This window comes from Rhynchophorus ferrugineus, unplaced genomic scaffold (genome assembly GCF_030347505.1).
Source record: "Rhynchophorus ferrugineus isolate W39M unplaced genomic scaffold, kcgeb_rfMv2 rfM1, whole genome shotgun sequence".
In the NCBI taxonomy this organism is placed as follows: Eukaryota; Metazoa; Arthropoda; class Insecta; order Coleoptera; family Curculionidae; genus Rhynchophorus; species Rhynchophorus ferrugineus.
In genome coordinates this window covers 51235918-51257265 of record NW_027472580.1, presented here as the reverse complement: position 1 = coordinate 51257265, position 21348 = coordinate 51235918, and the positions used below count along the sequence as shown (strand labels likewise).

General features: G+C 30.0%; 1 protein-coding gene across 2 annotated transcripts in view; it reads right to left on the bottom strand.

The window, feature by feature from the left end:
- The window catches only part of LOC143198246 (G protein-activated inward rectifier potassium channel 3), a 90630-nt gene that overhangs the window by 32375 nt on the left and 36907 nt on the right, over nt 1-21348 (bottom strand). For both annotated transcript variants that reach the window (XM_076407379.1, XM_076407386.1), the window contains exons 2-3: nt 5744-6107; nt 2498-2657 (exon numbers count right to left, since the gene is read on the bottom strand). In XM_076407379.1, coding sequence (XP_076263494.1) covers nt 2498-2657; nt 5744-5876 — 293 coding nt within the window. In that variant the 5' untranslated portion in view covers nt 5877-6107. The remainder of the gene's footprint in view (nt 1-2497; nt 2658-5743; nt 6108-21348) is intronic.

Below are 21348 nucleotides of genomic sequence, written 5' to 3'. Positions count from 1 at the left end.
GTTCTGCACAAAGTAAAATAAAACTATCCAGCGGCTAAGATATATTTGGGAATCACCTAGGTCTGGGAATCCATAAACCAAATAATATTTGCTTTACATTTTGTTTTAAATGTATTAAACACCGTATTAAAGTTATCGCGAGGGCAATAAACAAGACGCTGTTTATTTTCGTAGCAAGTAATTAGCTTAAAATTTTTGGCACGTTACCCGTGCAGTTAATTATTTTAAGTTTTAGCGCGCTATTTTCCTGAGTGGTTTACATGAATAAATAATTAGTGGTGCATTGACGCATGAACGATGCCGTGAGATCCGATATCCGCTTGTAATAATATAATATAATGTTCAATGTTTCAATATCATCACTTAATCGATATCATTTTGATGTTTTTATAATAGAATATTGAGTGAAACAATTTTAAATAATTTAGTAATTTTCAAATTAACGAAAAGCTTGTTATTTTTGGCAATTCCCAATATATACGAAAGAAGATAATCAGAAAACAATCAGGATTTGGTGTGACTTGCCAGGAGAATTAAATTACTGCAGTTTACACTAAAATTGCCAGAGACAGTGAGTAAACAATGTTGCTAAGAGCACTAAAGAAACACAACCTCAAATTTATATTCAAACCACAGAGGAAGAATACTTGGGATTCCTAATTTATAATATATAATAATTAGGAGTGCTTCAATCCTAGAGTTCTCGCTACGAAGATCAAAACCGATTGTGAAACGTCCAATTGAAAAAAAGAAAACTAGTAGCTTGTTAATATTTATTCTAATTTTACTTACGGTAGCCAAAGATCCATAAAAATTAAAATGAAATAATATCAAGAATAAAGGAATTATTTGATGTTGGTAGATTCATTCGTAGCATTTCGTTTTACAAAACTGTTTAGTTTTACAAGGTTTGGTGTAAAATTAGTTTTATTACGTTGTTCCAAAACAGCTGTTACTAAGCCTTCATTTCCGTATTTTTTAATTAGTTACAAGAGCATATAAAAATAATATATAGAATTTTTGTATAAGGCTTATATCTGGCGAACTTATTGATTAAGTTCCATTATTTTAATTGGAATAATAGTGCTGCTGAGATTCATTATATTTTTGTGGTAGTATTTATAAAAGATACTTTAGTTTAACATATGTTTAGAGTATGTTAGATGTCTCTATTTATGCCTAAGAATTTTGATACAATATATATTAATCAAAATATTTTATTTCCCAACTTTTTCTCAGATTTTTTGTTTGTTTCATAAGTCTTTCAACGCGATGCCGAGCTTTGTCATGCAAGAGGATGATCGTATCATCCAATGTCGATCATCGATAGATACGTACAGTAAAATTTTCATTTGATTTTAGTAACTTTTTGCTCTTGGGATTGTCATAGTATATATTTAACAACATGACACCAAAAACTATACTCTTTTGCCTAGGGAGTGAGTGAAATACTATCAAGCTTCTGAAATTGTTTGATCGACTCAGCAGTAATTAATGTTGAAAACACAATTTTCTGCCTTTTATGATTACCGTTTTAATTCAATAGTACTAATTGAAAATCTGATAATTTATATAGAGAAATATCAACAGGTCACAATTAGGTCTAATATTTGCAAGTTTTAAAAATTGTGGTTTTGATTTGCAAGACAAGAAAAAGCACTGACTTTCGAAAAATTGAAGGTGCTATTCGGTAAAAACTTACGACGAATAATTCCTTGAATTAGTAAATTTAGTGTACACAAACCCCTCTAAGCCTTGAGAATGATAATTAAGGAAATAAATTCAATGTCTTACAAAAAAGGCCATTATTGTGATATTTCATGGGTCGGATTATCACCTGTGAATGACGAATCTATTACAATATTTCGAAATGTAGAATGCCATGGGTTATATCCAGCAGGATATCAGCATCACTTTTAAATTGAATATGTTATTGTGTTAAAATCAAATGAAACTGTAACTGGAAATAATTCTCTAAAATATATGCTAAGACCCCTTAATTCCCATCTCACCTAGTCAAAAACACTCAAACAAGAAGTGGTATGGGAGCTGTTTTTTCCGATAGGAGAGTGGTATACTATTCGAAATGTTGAGAAAAAGTACTAGTGATGAATTTTTATTTTTTCTACCTTTTTATAATGTTTTACTAAACCTAACGATCTGCCAATTTATTTCAGTATATTTAAAAGAAAAGTTCCGCCAATAATACTTAACATATGTTGTTTTTCCTGATAAATTGGGTCATGTTCAAGTGACGTGAGGTCATCTAGATAAATAATTTTTCAAGCTTTATTCAATACACAGGCAAGGTCAATGTCGGAAGCTCTAATTTTTATTGATTCCTCGTTCGTTGCCTTCGATTTAGCAGCGTTGTGGCCTTGACGGCGTCGAATCGAAGCAATTTCATCAGTACGGGCTTAGCGAATTCGTAATCAGTTTCCTCAGTTTAGTACGTGATACGGGAAATCGAAACCGGAAAAGCAGCAAGATATCTTACCTGCTCCACACGTGATTCGGCAAATCTCGAGATCCGTTGCCGATCGACAAGCGGAATCGGTGCAGCGAGCCCAGCAAGCTGTTGTCCGACCTTCGTCGATCTAGTTTGGGCGCCGAGATCTGATGCGCGGGTAGTACGAGCGTTGGTGCAGAACGGTTTGCTGGAATAAAGTACATAATTGAATCTTTTTATGTGATGTGAAATTAGATAATTTTACAGAAACTACATTTAATGTAAAAAATATATAAAAATTCCAAGGTTTTATGAGCTTCGACTCAGTATTAATAACTATTTCAATTATACATATTTTATTTTAATATTACAATGGTTTTGTCTTAAAAATACCAATATTTTTATTGCAGTTTGCATTTGATATCTTATTTTAGTACATTTTTATTGATTTTCGCTCTGCTTTCGGCTGTAACAGGTCAATTGAAAAGTGCCTGGCCTGACACATAGCTGGCGCTGCTGGAACTAAATCCATCTATCTTTTAGTTAGCTCTAACTCTCAAAAGATGCGTGTATAAATTTGACAGCTGTCGGATCATAAGTTTGTGAATTATAGCATTTTGAGTGAAGCTACATTTGTTATTGTGAAAAAAGTGGATGAAAAGGAATTTTGCATGTTGATAAAATATTGCTTTTTGAGGGGAAAAATATAGTTGAAGCAAAAACTGGGCTTGTTGCCGAGTTTCCGGACACTGTCCCAGGAAAATCAACCATCAAGGATTGGTATGCTAGTTTTAGACGTGGTGAAATGAGCACCGAAGACGGTGAACGCAGTGGACGCCCAAAAGAGGTTGTTAAAATATCTAAAAAATCCACAAAATGAATTTGAATAACCGTAAATTGAAATTGAATAAAATAGCAGATATTCTGAAGATATCAACTGAACGTGTACATCATATAATTCACGAATATTTAGGTATGAGAAAACTCCGTGCAAAGTGGGTGCTGTGTGAGCTCACTTTTGACCAAAATCAACGACGAGTTGATACTTCGGAGCAGTGTTTGAAGACGAGCAAGCGTAATAAACCCGAATTTTTGCTTTGATATGTGACAATGAATGAAACATGGCTCCATCGTTTTACTCCGAAGTCCAATTGACAGTCATCCGAGTGGACTGCACACGATAAACCCGCTCCAAAGCGTGGGAAAACGCAACAGTTGGCTGGCAAGAATATGGCACAGTATTTTGGGATGCGCATAGAATAATTTTCCTTGACTATCTTAAAAAGGAAGGACCATCAACAGCGACTATTACATAGCGTTATTTGACCCTTTGAAGGACGAAATCGCCGAAAAACGACCGCATTTGAAGAAAAAGAAAGTGCTGCTTCACCAATACAAAGCACCGTGTCACAAGTCAGTGAAAACGATAGCAAAAATCCATGAATTGGGCTTCGAATTGCTTCCTCATCCACCGTATTCTCAAGATCTGACCCCCAGCGACTATTTCCTGTTCTCAGATCTCAAAAGAATGTTGGAAGAAATTTTCGTCGAGTGAAGAGGTGATCGCCTAAACTGAGGCTACTATACTATAAACTATGTTGAAGCAATCGTACTATAAAAATGGTATCGAAAAGTTAGAGGGCCGCTATAATCAGTGTTTCCCCCTTGAAGGGAATTATACTGAATAAAAGAAACTAATTTTGCCAAAAAAATGTGTTTTACTATGGTAGGCCAGGGACTTTTCAACTGACCTGTAATAAGTATAAGTAAGTAGTAATTACCGACGAAGTGATAAGCCGAAATGGCCAATATGCAGTAGCAGGGTTTTCTAGGGTAGTCACCTCCTTCCAACACTTATCTTACTAATTCTTCTGTATGGCTTCGAGACTTATATGGCTACGATGCTTAAGGTAAATTCTGCATGTTTCTCTCCGGGATCTAATATAGAAACCAAAACATTCATTCCAGATGCGGCTCAGTGCCCAGTTGAGGAACAAATTCAGCGAACAGATTCAGCGACTGGTTTGGTCTGTCGTATGATATGATAGCTCCGAAAAAGACATGTAGTAGTGTTTTGGTTGCGAAGTTAAAATTGATAATATTTTGAAGTCTTCGATTTATTTAAAAACAGAACAAAATAATCTTGTGGTGCTCAAATATTGATAATTTTTGGTATTACAAAAAAAGATAATGTTAATGGAAGTTAAGGAATTAATAAATTATTATTGGATAAAACTGCAAAGATTATCTAAAGTGAATTAGTCTAAAATTATGGAATACATTCAATATCCTATTATCCTATTATCCTAAGTGTCAGATTATCCTAAGTAAGTCTAAAGCTGGTCAACTCGATGAAAGAGCGTATCTCCCAGCATCGCATAAATATAACCAAAGCGTTGTTATAATTGAAAAACTTGATTAATTATTAAGAGAATGTGGAGCAATTAAGAGACAATGACACTGTCTGATTGCCTAAAAGTGTTGTGATGTGGAAAAAAATGAAGAATACAGTAACATAGTTATATCCCTTTGCGTGTTAACGAAAACGAAAACGAAATGGATCGTAATTTTCTTATTAGAAGACTAGAACAGCCATAGGTTTTTTGATCACTGAAACATTTTAAATTTATTAGATGCACGTTAACTGTTAAACATGTTATTCATACATATATAATTTTGAAATAAAATAATACAGTAAGCGTATCACCAGTCTGAATCGACTTTTATACGATTTCTGCAGACAGACGAACAACTTGCCAACCCTACTACGTTAAAATTATATATACTTGGATATTTAAGTAATATGAGACAAAATAGTAAACTCACAAACCAAATATCTACATGAAGATGTAATTCAATTTTTTACTTGCAAATTCCAACAAAACCGCAGGGTTATGTGGAATTATTGTATGTGACCAAATTATAGAAATAAATATTACATAGATACATTTTATCAGATGGATAATAATAAGGGAGACAAATTAGGCTTTAGATGCTATAACAGTAATGTGTTAAACGAACTTTATTTAGTGTGTTCAAAATTACATGAAAAAAATTGATCGCCTTTTTTCTGAATTTCAAAAATATTGAACAGATTGAATCTAATTTTAGTAGCCTAAATACAAACTCTCTTATATATTAATGCTAAAAATAGAATATACCCTCTTGGAATCGATCCAGTAGCAATTAAAGCTACTAAATAGTATGATATATACAAAAATTATATTGCTCTAACATTATTTAAGACCAAATCGAATATAGTTATTTGAAGGATAATAAATAAAATATACTTACTTAAAAGTTTTTGGCGTTGAGACCAATTTTTTCCCAACTTAATCTGTTGTTCTGCTTTGGCATCATCCAATAATTTCTGACCCAGCATCTCTTGACTTCGATCTTCAGAGCTGTTACTGTTGGTCATCTTCATCTAGTTAATCTCTTGATTGCCGACTGAACAGTTTGAACAACGAACAATTGTACTAATTCTACTACGTTTATAGTTATTGTGTAGCAATATTTACATATACTAAATATACTCTAAACTCTATGGAATCACAGTTGTTAAGAATAAGCGTTTTTTGCTTTCCAATTATCACAGCTGGCTTTGATGGTTGAAAGACGTCCCCGATGAAGTTTCCTGACAATTTGTTAATTCTATCTGAAAACAAACGAAAATAAAAATGGTAAATTTCGATATATTTCCGTTTACATATTTTTTAAATCGACAAGTGCACTTAATGGCTGTTCAAATATACTATTGAATAATAATATTAGTGACATAATTGTGGAATTTTTTGGTATGGAAACAAAATTGACACTTGCATTGTATCTTAATTTAGGTTATTAAGTTACTGGATTTTAGTGGAAGATAAAATTTAATTATTTCGTTAGGTTTCGTAGTTACAATGAAACAATTTTTAACAAATGGTACTTAAGTATTTGTATTATACGTTGATTTGTAAAAATTGAAAAGCAATGGAAGAAAATTAGTATTCCATTCAAACCGACCAATAGTTCATCGAAAACATGAATTTGCTTAACAAAATAACGATTAATTGTTATATCATTTTGAACATATTGACATCGAATAGTTGTCAAGAAGAAAACCACCGCATTGTGACGCGACGGCGAAGTTGCTACTTAAAGATAAGTTTTAATGTTTTCCTATCTGAAGTGAATAACCAATAAATTCATTAAATCCCTCTCAGCAATTACCTTATGATAAAAAAGTGAGACGTAAGGATAAAGTGGAGAGTGGTTCTTATTTTTTTTTATATTTAATTATTTCTTTCTTAAACTCTTTTTCCCCAAAGCATTAATTATTTAAGTATGAAAACAGCCAATTGTGGTTAGGGACCAAATCTAGAGTATATGGTATGTGATAAAGTAATTCGTACACCAATTCGTTTGCTATTTGGCCATTTGTACAGCTAAAAATTCTATCAACATTCATAGTTGACAGTTTGGCTCCGTAGAAAACCGTACGATGATTTTTACGAGTTACTTTTCTTGATATCATTATTAATGTATAACAAAAATTAGCTCAGAAACTTTTTTATTATTAATTATAGAACTGATGTACTGTTAGCACCCATATTTCATTTCTCTTTCATTGTTAATTTTGATGACTATAATAATAGGAATCCCACAGAAAAACATAAAGTACGCACTGTCATTAATTATATTAACGGATTCTTTATATAACATATAACAGTTTAGTACATTTCAATCGTTGGAAATTAAATCAATATGAATAAAATATATTTCTTTCAAAATATCCATAAGTTATGAATTGAAATCTTTAATATATTAATATGTTGTATTGGTTTCATGAATCATTTAGATTATGTTATAAAACTTGTTTTACATCATAGAAGAAATAAAATCAAATATAATCTAATATTTAAGACTATTATAGGATTATCTTGAACACATCTTGAACAAAGTCAAATATAACAAATGTAATAATTGGCTAATGAAATATTGTACTCAAAATGACTTAGTAGAATATTTCGTTATTCGATATCAGATATTCGAAATGTGTATCTATGCAAACATCGGTTACATAATATAACCGAGTTGCTAAATTCTGCAGTCTGTATACTTATCTACATAACGTAACAATTATCCATTTAATAGTTTTAACATGGACCACACAAAGTTGCATTTTGGACATTCCATGTTGTTTGATTTGAAGAAATTTGCCGCTAATGTACGTCCATCATATTTAGAAACTTGACGTTGCTCCATCACATTGATATAAAAATTGGCGATTATGACTTCAACGATTTAAAGACAAAGAACAGACCGGAGGGCAAAAAAGACAATTGATTGAAAAACTTATTTTCATACAGCTTACCGGTTGATGGATTGATCAACTTTCTAAACGTACGACAATAGGATGGGAAAGATCCAAAAGAAAGGAAAATGGCTACCAGCAAATTGACTGAAAATAAGACTGAATGAAAGAATGCAGATGTCTACCGGCATCAATTGATTGTCAATTGGACAGCGTGTTATTGCAAAAAAGACAATAATGAGAAATAACGCAGTAACAATATGCAGTAATCAGTTTGAATCACAACTCTGGAGCACGCGTTTGAAGATTGAATGATATACTGTTGTGGCTCGAATGAGAATCACTATCTATAGCATCTTCTGATTATCACGTGTTCAGATCGCTGCAGCATAGCCAACCTAAGACCTAACCAATATCTACGTCTCGCCTACTGTCAGAAAGACAAAAAAATATAATAAGAACGAAAATAAAATGATATGAAACATTGTAATTAATATATATTGTACCAATTTTTATCTTGCCTCTTTAAACTGAAATAATGATCATAATACAAGCAAACATCAAGAATGCAAAAAATTGTTGGGTATTCTCAATGTTAATATCATTGTGTGAAGAAATCTAAAATTATTACCAATCTAAATTATAGAAATCTAAATTATAGATAAACAACCAATTAATCTATGTAGGCCATGTAAATTATAAAGTAATGTCATGTTAATGAAATAAAAATATTCGCATTGTATCGTATTTTATAACTATTTTTTAAAGAGGAAATTTCGAACCTGATAGGCCCACGGGATGTGTGGCAATTGAAAGCTTAAACAGTAAACAACGCATTATCCTTTTTTAGATGACAATGAAGGAAGCTATTATTTTATTAAGAGCAATTTTGAAATTGGCAACAATGAGGTCCCTGTATCTCAAGTACTCCGCATTTGTTTGTGTTTATTGGATACTTTGCACTATTTATACACTCATGTTATGTGTATATATGTTATGACAGTTACTGTGGAACAGTGAATTTGTTGTTTATTAAAGTTGATCTTAAAGACTTTAACATTGATTCAAATTGTACTAATAATTTTCATTAATATTTCAAATAGCAATATTAACTCATAATTAAGGCACATGTTTTTAAAATGACATAAGAGTTTTAATGATTACTGACAATAGACAATAGTTTATCAGAGTGATTGTCGTTGTTTCTTTAGTTAGTGGTTATCTATATATATATTGAATAGACGGTGTATTAAAAATTAAATATAATTATATATCAATTTATTTACACATTTCAGTTATTAAACAGGCACATTAATCTATAATTAATTAAATTCTAATTAATAATATTAATATGTTGTGTTCTTTAATTGATATCACAAAACAACAATATATATATATATATATATATATATATATATATATCCATTAATATTATGTTATTAATATTAGAAGAACAGACTCTGAAGTGACTGAAACCAAACCAAACGAATGAACCGAACAGCCAATCGTAAGAAAATTCCCTAAAATGTTATGAATTATTATGAAAAATAATAGAGATATTAAATAAAGTGTATTAAAAAATATGTGCAAATAAACTATAATAAAAAGTTTTGGAAAGTTGAATTTGACATTGATTAATTATTATAATCAAGAACTAAAGAGGTTGGTTGGACCAGTGGTAAAGGCGACTTACCGTTGCGATAGTCGCGGATTCGAATTCTGATGGGGCATGGTCGTAAATATATGTTTGTGATTGTTTAATATTTGTAATTGTGCAAAACGTGAATACAGAATGCAAAATCCGACAAGGAAAATGGTCCCACTTAACGTTGGTCGCGTTAAACAGTAGGTCCAGTCCAGATAAGCCCTCGTTGATAAAAAGTAGATTTTAAAATAAATAAAATAAAAAAGATCAAAAGAAAATTATTTAAATAGTCTATGATAAATTATAGACCTATTAAAAATTTTATTAGAATATATGCTAATAAATTTTTGTGATATGTGATAAAAATTTCTAATCAAGGCCCAAAGATGAAAAATTTAAATTTATCAGGATATCTGTTTGTGTTAAAAAATTGTTTCGTATTAAAAAGTTTTTCAAAAATCTTACCAGTTATTGATTATTAAACGTCTATAGTACGACACTTTATCACTTGATATTTCAAATCCAACTGTTCCATGTATTCAAATGAACACTTTAATAACTGTAACATACTACAAAGAACGGGCAAAATACAAGAAATCAGAAAATGTATCTCCCGCCAAAAAAAGCCGCTTGGAACAAATAAAGATTTTTCATTAGAAATATGTCTTCAATATTTAAAGAAACTTTACCGAAAAACAGTGGTGATGAATCAGATATTTTGAGGAAAGTGTTCTAAATGTAAATTTAGGTAATTACTCGGTAAATGTTATATAACTTTATGGGGTTTGTGGAATATAGCAGGTAAATAAAAATATTCCTACCACAATTCTAATATTTATTTTTTGAGTTCCGTGTAATAACTTTTACGCAATACATTTTCAGGGAACTTAGCAGTATAATTAGTTGAAACATATATTCAGAGTATTATACTGTATTAATTTTACATCTATGTCCATCATGTAGATTTCCTCATAAAAAATAAAAACACCTTAATATCCATTGAACTAAACAATCCAATTTCTTGAAGAATCCAGGAGAATAACTTTCAATACCTTTTTCACTTTTAATAACATAATCTCTTTCTGTTCTGTATTCACTAACATTATAGTAAGCATTAATTGCCCCATTTGCTATAATATATATAATATTTTATAATGATCATATAATATCTTATTGAACATACTTCTTCAAATTGCATTTGATACATACTCAAACGTTTGCTTAACAATTTATATCCTAGTGACAATTAATTAAGTTTATTTTGTTGATATACATATATACACACCTCTTTGTGTATATGTTACAACAATTTTTATTGCCCATTTGTTGTAAATATTCTCAATAAAATGTTGTTTGATGTTAAAATATTATAATCCTTTAGACCAGGTGGATATAAAAATTCGTTAAAAACAGTTTGTAGAAGACTAATTTCTCTCTTACATTTCCAAATATTCATACATGAGAAACGATTTTCATAAAATAAAAAAGAAATAATAACCATGGAACCACATTTTGACCACCATATATTTATTTATAATCCCTAATCGCTAAAAGTTATTTGAATGAATGAATAAGATACCAAACCATAAAAAATGTATTGAATTAACTTACGAGGGAAGTTTGACAAATATTATTTGATAGGCGACTTTTTGAACTAAATTTTGAACAAAAGCATTTTATTATTGAACAAGTCTCCTTTCAATTAAACTTATGTAGTCAAGTGTTTTTAAGCTGTTTGTTTCAGTGGCGACCTCTTCATTCGATCCAAATCTCCTACCACTCATCCATTTCTGAAAACACATGACGGTAGATCTGGACATTATGCTGGATGTAGTAGTAGCTAATAAAGCAATTTATGGATTTTTTGCCATGATGACCACATACGTGTGCACTCGTTCACTACCACATGCGATCGTTTTTCTGAATAATATTCGCCAATATTGGTTTTACCTTCTACCAAGATAATCGATATAAATAATACCACTTGCATCCCAAAAAACTGTGGGCGACCGACACCGACTTGACCCTCTTTGGAGCACGCTCACCCATAGAAAGCAACTGTTTTCATTGTTCCTTGTGTCTAGTGATTTATGATGTTTCAAAATGGCATAAAAACTATTTCTAAAGCTGTTAAAGTTTCATGATATTCTAGTCATAAGTTTGTAAGTTAATGTGCTAAAAGTGACACTACTTTTGTTATTTTCAAAGCAATGGATCAAAAACTTTATAACGTTTGCTAACTTAAAACGTGATCTTAAAGACACCGATGATGCAGAACGCAGTGGACGTCCAAATCAGTTGGTAACACCAGAAAACATCAAAAAAATCCACAAAATCGTTTTGAATGATCGAAAAATGAAGTTGCGTAAAAAGAGCGTGTTCAAAATGGATGCCGCGTTTGCACACTACTGACGAAAACACCGTGATGATTCTGAGAAATGTTTGGATATGTTTAAACGTAACAAACCGGAATTTTGGCGTCTATATGTGATAATGAATGAAACATGGATTCATCACTTCATTCAGGAATCAATATAATCGTCATCTGAACGGACAGCAACTGGTGAATCTCGTCCATACAGCCCGAAAGTTCAACAATCGGCTGGAAAGTTTATGGCCTCAGTGTTTTGGGATGTGTGTGGTGTAATATTCATCGACTGAAGGGAAATACCATCAACAATGCGTTTCATGCATCAACACACATTTGAAGGCCGAAATAGCAAATAAACGACCGCATATGGCAAAGGAAAATATTTTATTTCATCAAGACTACGCACCGTGTCACAAGTCAATCAAAACAATGGTAAAACTACATGAATTGGACAAATTGCTCCCACATCTACAGTATTTGCTAGATGTGGCTCCCAGCGACTACTGGCTGTTCATAGACCTCAAAAAATTCTCATCTGCAAGAAATTTCACTCGATTGAAGAAGTTATCACTGAAACTGAGGTATATTTTGAGCCAAAAGATAAATCATTCTACAAAAGCGGTATTGAAATGTTAAAGCGGCGCTAGAATGGTTGTGTGGCACTTGATTGAGATTACGTTGATGCATAAAGCCAATTTTGAACAAAAAAAAGGGTTTTCTTTATTATGCCCTGGACTTTTCAGCCCAGGTGTTAAATGTACTGAAAAACATGTAGATTATTGCACTTAAGAAAAAAATAAAAATAATCTAATTATCAGGAAGGAAAGAGTACTGGAATAAAAAATAATTGATTAATAGTAATCAAAGTTTTTAACTAACACCTATATATATAATATAAAATAATTTCCGTTAACTTAACGACATCTTTAAATATAGAAGTTCAGAACTCGTCGTGTTCTAGTGTCATAAAAAGTTGCTGAAACTACATTCGAATTTCGTAATCGATTAACAACGGATGGGATTCACTAGCACACCCACCAAGTTCGCCAAATATGACATCATAATACTGACATTTTTTATGTGTTAAAAAACACCTTGAATAGTGAATCTATATAGTCGTTCTGAGAAGTACAGATCTATTGGAAAAAGACTCATTAACATACAGTCATAAAAAACTATTAGTGCTTCGTAAATAATACAAATTGGCCATTGTTTCACAGTACTTTTTCAATTATTCATTTAGCTTTTCGTTACCTGACATGACTCTTTTCCTATGAATCATTTTTAGAAAATTATAAAATAAATAGTGCCTCACTTATTGAATAACATTGTCTTAAATATTATATTTATGGACAAATTGAACACATTGAACTGATCTCATACATTACCAACAATATAACTGTCAAGTATTAACAATTTTGTATCAGAATTACATTTTTTCTTTTTGGTATTCCAATTTTGATAATTTCAAATCTAACTAATACTTATATATATATATATATATATATATATATATATATACTAGGTAGTAGTTGAATAGAAATACTTCTGACGTTTATAGCAACACAGATGAATATCTGTCGATATAGTAATAGCAAAAATTATTTCAACTCAATAGTATTAATATAGCATTGAAAAGGAAGTAGCACAAATTTTTAATAACATTTTCTAACCATTAACAATTAGTTGCCATTTTAATTAATGTATGAAATTATTATCAATATTGAATAATTTAATTTGCATAAGGAACCTTCATTTTATTAATGTAAACTTTTTAAATTATAAAAATATTCTGAAACACGTTTTAGAAATGAGATGTTTATTATATTCGTTAATATGATGATATTAATTTAAGAGACACATTCTTGGTAATACTGGACAAAACAAAACTTGTTATGGGTTTAATACCAGACAACGAACCAGACAGCTGGGCAACCATTCCGTCTGAATATAACAGACCATTCTATGAATAATAATAAAGGCGGCAAATGAAGGTTTAGAAATAACGCGTTTATTCAAAAAAATTCTACGAATTCTCGACAGTAAATTGGTTCATATTACCAAAAATCATATTTTTAAGTGATTTTAATAGAAATGTGGTAAACAGACAAAATATATTAGACGATAGAAAGCATCATCTTTTATTCAAGCCGCCAAGTAAAAGCCTATGAGTGAGATTCTTTTTTTAAATTAATATAAAAGCGATGAGCTAATCTCCGCAAATTGTAAATAAAATATTTCTCTAGCGCAATATTTCTGATTTTAATGTTTTTTCTTTACTATGAATAAAAACAATGATCTATGCTAAACGAATACTCGTACATACCTTTCTATATAATAATATTAGCAACTTTCTTATATAAATGAATAGCTTGGGCAATATTATATAAAAAAGATTTCCAGCGCGCAATCTAATTTTTTTAATATTAAACGGCGTAGATCTGTTTAGTCTACTGTATTAATATCTATTTAATAAATTACATTATGCTTATGCATTTTACTATAACTATAAATCATGTACAGATCGTTAACAAGCATGAGAATTTAAATTGGTGTTATAATTTAAATTTAAATTTAAATTTATTTTTTAATTGGTCTATTTTACCCAAAGCATAGAAAGAGAGTGTTTTTTACTAGAAAAGCTCGTATTATTTATATTTCGAAATATTTCAATAAATTACGAAGAACCAATTGCGCTCTATACGTGTTCTAGTCAGTAATTAATTTTAACCAACTCAATCTGGGAAAAAATCTAGAAATATTACAATAAAATTTATAAAATATTAAACGAATTATGACTTTCTTTATAGTCTTCCTATCTGGCTATCTGGACTTAACCTCTTAACGTGGGCATCGAACCTTGATCGTATTAATTCTACAGGCCAGCGACTGATCAACTTAAAAATCATCCCAGCAGACATCCGGTCTTAGCCAGCAGCTTGATTACTGGCACTATAGGCGTTCCTTTTCTTGCTGGATTTTACGCTCTTTATGGCAATGACAAATTATAAACAAACGCAAACATAAATTACAACCATGGCACAGCAGGATTCGAACCAGCGACTATCACAAGACTAAGAGGACTTTAATTTGAAACAGATTTTTATTTTGGGTTGTATTAAAATTTCTATCGCATATAGATAGTGAATAGACAAAATAATAACCATGCAATAGAATACATCTTGGTGCATGTTGACAGTAGCTCCGTGTAAATAACATAATGCGAAACGTATGTATTATTAGTTCAAACGCCAAATCTTGTTAATTATATTTCACTGTATTATACGCCAATAATTCAACATAATTGAATCGTTATATATAATTGAATCGTTATATCGTATATCGAGTTTTAGATAGTTAAGTGACAAAGTTTTAGAGGCGAGAAGATTTACATCTCTAAGAGTATTAAAACAAATGGCGGAAGTTTTGGTGAAATAATGGGACAACATTCCGTTGGAAATTATTCAGATACTGTACAAACCTATTCCGAAAAGAATTGTAGCTGTTTTAAAAGCAAATGTTGGCTCAATATCTTATTAATAAAAATATATTGTGTATATGTCAGGTATCTATATTATTGAGCCTATCCCCTGGTAAAATGTATACGATTTTCGTAATACAGGAATTCGTTTTTTAGTTTATGTAAGGCTGATTTTGGTTAAAACTGTCACGATATTCCATATTTATTATTTTGGAATATGCACATTCACTAGCTTAATTTTGTAAAGAAAGTTACCCGGCTGATAACAATCAATTATTAGATCGACTTAATATCATCAAATAAAATTTACTAACAAAATCAAGGGGATTACATAACTACATGAGATACTTCATATATATTTAGTATAACAATTTATAACTTAATAACATATCTTATGCTAATTAAGAAACATCAGGCATCACATTAATTAAAATTAATTCATTTAATAATTCTATTCTTTTACAATATCTTGTACCGCACCCATGTTAGTAAATAGTAGTGTTGGGAACAATCGACTGAAATCGACTGTTCAGTAATTGTCTACTTTTTACTATCCACTATTTAAGTCGCTATTTTTGGTTCGACTGTTTTTACTAGTAACTGTTTTCAGTCGACTGTTTTCAGTCGCTATTTTCAGTCCGACTGATTTTATTACTATTTACTATCGACTGTTTCAGTAGTTTACTTTTAGTTCCTGTTTTAGGTTCTACTAGTTCATTGGACTGATTTTTAACATTCTGGCATTCCGTCCTAGCCGCGTCCTATAAAGTAATGAGCCGAATTTATACTTACATAGATTTATATGTAATATATGTGGTTTTATGTTTTTTTTTGCAGATTGCTTGTGAAAAACTATATATTGTAAATTAATATAGCAGCCTTTTGGAACGCTAGTTTTCGAGGGCAAAAAAATTAAATTGTAAATGATAAATAATAACATACTTTTGACTGGCATAATAGGTAATACTTTGGACTGGTATAATAGGTGATACTTTTTTGATAAACTTTCACGATTTTTGTCCAAGCGTCTTGTTTGTCGAAACTTTTTTCTTAAAATCTTGAAAACTAAATGTAGGTTCCAAGGGTTTCAGAAATTGCATAGATCAAAAAGATTTTTTTATAGTACAGTTACAGTAGCAGTTGTTAAATTTATTTTAAAAATATTAACGATAAAGAGGTGAATAAAGTATATTAAATATTTGAAATAAATACATTTTCTGATAGGAAAATTTTACTCTCATATTTTGTTGGCTATTAAGAAGAGCACCACTGTTTTTATTTGTTAACGTATGAATTATCTTAACAGAATGTGTTCAACTTTTAATGTTCATTGAACTAATGACCACCGAGTTGTCTGGTGAAAAATATCCCAACGATGTCTTTAATTATATGGTTAATAAGAGGACTGCAACATTCCATCAAATCCAGGATGTTAACAAGTGAATGGGGAAAAAATGACAAAATTTTCTATTAGATGTCCTCAATAAAAGACTGGCAATTTTAGAAATGAGCACTGCAGCAACTCTACAGATTTAGCAGTATTTGGAAATTCCATTTCATTAGGCGTTTAGAAAACCTATTGGATTTTTAGCAAACCCATAAAATGAAACTACCTGAATTATATCAGTTACACGTAAAATATTCCTCTATACCCGCAACATCTGTCCCCTGGGAACGAGTTTTTTCAAAATCTGAGCAAATAATTAACGATCGAAGAAACCGCCTCAAGGGAGAAAAGGTGAACATGATAATATTCACAGTAATTTAAAAATATTTCCGTTCAAAAATAAATAAAACTTTTATTTAGATTTTTCAATAATTAGGTATACGTTTACATTTTATTTAGTAGTTATGGTTATTGAAAATCATTACTTCTTAGGTTTTATTTAAGTTATATTGTACTATTTATATTTATTATGCTATGTTATTTAAAAATAGCAATTAATATATTAAAACACGATAAAACATTTGTGGTGTTATTATTCCATTTGCGGTGTTATTATACACGTCCACAGAACATTCAATATAAAAGTAATCCTATTTCCTTTAAAATTATACTATTTATTACATGATAATAGAAATTAATATTTTTGTTTCTTTTCTTTTTTAAAGTTATTAAGTGAAGGAATGTATATACACCTGTGTCGCACTTATACTACCATTAGAGAACATAAAGACATTTAAAATTAACTGCTCCAAGCATTTATCTCCGTCTTTTCCTATCTCACATTTTATACAGACAAGAATTCGTACATCTTCGTCTGACATCACGAATGGAAAAAAACAGTCGAACCGTGCATTTGACTGAAAATAGTAATTACTATTTTCAGTCGCTATTTTTTTGACTATCGACTGTTTCGACTGTTTTGCGACTATCGACTGTTTCGATTGTTTTCAGTCGATAGTTCCCAACGTTAATAAATAGTAATTTGGTAATGTTAGAAAAATGTACATAATACCAAAAAACACGTTATTATTTTTTTACTCGCAATTAAAAAAAGATAATTTCATAATTTGTAGGAGATATTTAACTATTTCAATGTTTTTTATAATGCTTTTCTTCTGTAAGTCGTTTTTTACAAATTCAACTGAAAAAAAAATTTAAATACAAAATTCTTTTTGTACTAAAAATTGACGCACTGGAACATTTTCTTATTCAATTTATTTCCATAAACTTACTGTGGAGTGGAGTTCACATCACTATATAGCTTTATCAATGTTTTTTAACAAATAATTGAATCAATTCACTATACTCAATTTTCATCTTTTTTTAATTATGTATAAGACAAGAGAAGGGCGATTTTAATTATGATTTTATGAAAGATGAAATCTTAAAATTATTTCAAATTTGTATTCCTATTGTACTGACATCCTGATAGTGTTTTAATCATTTAGTAGTGATTTTGATCTTTATTCAATACTTTGCTCTGTTTTTATTTCATATTAAAATTGTTATGTGTAAAATACCTATATCACTATTAACATGTTTACACATATACGTTATTGTAAGAAGTGTGAATATTATTCAACGAAATATTCTATATGAATATAGTATTAATTACCAGTCGTGTGCTGATAATTTAATGTATGTAATCATAGTGACATGATAGCATAACTTACACTTCCTTTGACGACAAATGCATCGTATGCACACAGTATTATTAATATTTAAATTGAATAATATCCGATAGCCACACTGTATTGAACGCGAATAGAATATTCTATATGAAAATGTGAACTCTCTTTGTGAAGAAAACGGAAGAGTGTGAAATTTGGCACGGTTAAAGCTTATATCCAGAAAAAATGTTTAGGTCTACTATTTTTGTGTAATATGTACTACAAACAAATATATTCCAATAAAACGAAAAACGCCCAAATCAAGCAACCAGAAATAACCGTCACATCAGCGACACAAAATATATAAACAAATATTTTAGATATTGTCGGGCTAAGAGTTGAGCTCGCCGACAATAACTTTTTTTTAAGTTTATAAAATAAAATAAAAGATATTTTTCTTTAAAATTAAGTGACTCTTTGTTTTATATATTTGAAACGACATTAAAACGGAAAGTGAGTGCTTAAAACTTTATTAAACGACGTTATTTAATTTTATGCAGGGTTATTTAAGATTTTATGTAACTTTCGGTTATTTCCGAATTGTTGAAATTATTAAAGCGTTTGGCAAGTTTGGATAAAAACGATTACGAATAGTATGGTAACGTAAAGTTATATTTTACATTTTTTGCAGAGAACGCAAATTAATGTGCTCGCTTTATGGGAAGATATGTGAAAAAAATGTATATGAAAGAAAAACCAGACAAATATGAAAATTTCATCCCAACATAGATTAACAAAATTCGAAAATAATAAGAAACATCTGTTTTCTTTGCTTACAAGATATTTAGATTTTCGAAATCACAATATTGATTTAATTTGATGACTAGTGAAGAAAAAGAACTAAAGGAAAATTGTTCTTGGTTAATGACTATTATTAATTGATATGGGTCTGGAGACACAGTATATTATTGTACTAAAGGTACTTCCAAAAGTTCTTCTTCTAAAGGTTGTTAAGATATTTCTGTAAATTTTAGTGGTATTAACTTCTGTTTATTTTCAGGTTTCATTAGTAAATGCACTTCTTAACAAATCACCAACGGAATATTGCAGGTAATAAATACGTTAATTAGTGAATCTAGTGTTTAGGTAAACAAATTATACTTTTAATTGACCTTATGCATTTATTGATTTTGTAATATTTAGATTTATTTTAGATGAGAAATATGCTTAAAAGATAAGGATTATATGAATACATAATTGAAGTAATGAAAATTTGCAGGATATAACTACATAATTTGCATAAATGCATAAATGGAACACATAGAACATATACAAGAAATTATGAATTATTATCAGTCCATTTTTAAAAAATTTAATGAACTGATAAATATTAAAGTGTTTAACGAGTAATGCAATAAGATACGTGACTATAACACATTTTATTCTTTGAACCTTGTACCAATTATTTAGATTATTTATTTTACAGACCAAAGTTTTGGAAAATCAATAGTTAATTTAATAATATAATGCATTCTTGTAATATACATTTCAAAATAATAAAAAATAAATTACCTAATTGTGTTCGTTATTGTTTCAATATATTCATATATTCTCTGTTTCAATATACACACATGCTTTATTTCATTTATTATTCCATATCTATGTTTATAACGTAAAAGTAGAAAAAACTCATGTATACTTATTTTTGATGTTCGGAAGTTGTTACTATTCCGAAAATAATCTTACTTATGATACATTTTTATAGTGTTCAGTGATGTAATAATTTACCCTTATTATTACTTAAATTATTACGTTCACATTTATTATTTAAATTAATATTATATATCAAATACATTTCTCATCCTATTATGGAAATACTGTGAAAAGAAGTTTCAGTAACATATCATTTTTTTTACTCTGTTATTAGTCATGTTAGTAACATACATTGTGGTCGAATTTCACCACCGAATACCGAATGTAATGACCATAGGGCGATAAATATCTATAATTATTATTATTCCACCACATTTTATAGGTTTATTAGATTTTCATCACATATCGAAATATTCCAATCATAATATAAACGTAACCCACATAAATATCACGAACAATAATAATGTTATATATAACAAGTTACAATGAAATATTTGGTATTGGCGAATAATAATACTGTGTATATACATGTACATCAAGTAATAACGAGGTGCAGTGTATTTGTTCAAGTCATAAACTATTTTAAAACAAAAGCGACGATATTACAAAATCGCACGCAATTTTTAATATGCAATTACCCGTTTTACCGTCGTCGTAAAATAGGCGTTCAATAAACATTTTGAAATAAAATGGTTCCTTAAATTGATTAAACGAAAGATGTAAAATATCTCACATCACAAAAATAGTACACTGAAATAGAACAGAGCGTTATTTAGTGTGGGCTGTTTTACAGTAAGTTTTATTGTTTTCGTGCTTCTTTAAAAAACAAACTATATTACCATATAATATAGTACCGTTTTGATCAATGCAGTGTGAATATAAGCAACAATAAACAAATATTGAAATAGTCCAGTTACATTTTAGTAATCAGTATTTACAGGAAAATATTTAATTGTTAATAAACGGGACAGCCGAGGCGAATCGGATCAAAATAAGAAATCCGTTGATAATTTGAATAACGCGTTAACACGGAACGCAAGAGACTAATGCCCTAAGAACCCTCTACACTCAACACCTCATGTCATCGGTAGTATTTGTCAGCACTATTCACCGGCGAGCCAAGTATTTCTGCGCGTAACAATTTTGACGCTCATCTAAAGTAAGTGCTTACCATCGCTTTCCATGGCATCGTTAAAACTTTGAATTGTATGGCTTATATTGATTGAGAATTGGGGTTCTATTTTAGCAAACATTTTAGTTTTTAAACATAATGTTATAGATTAATGTGAAAAATATGTATTTGAAGAAACTTAATATAGGATTATTCGGATCGCTGCGGCCGAATTGGATCAAATGTGAGAGAATAGTCCCAAAAAAAATGATAGAAACCACA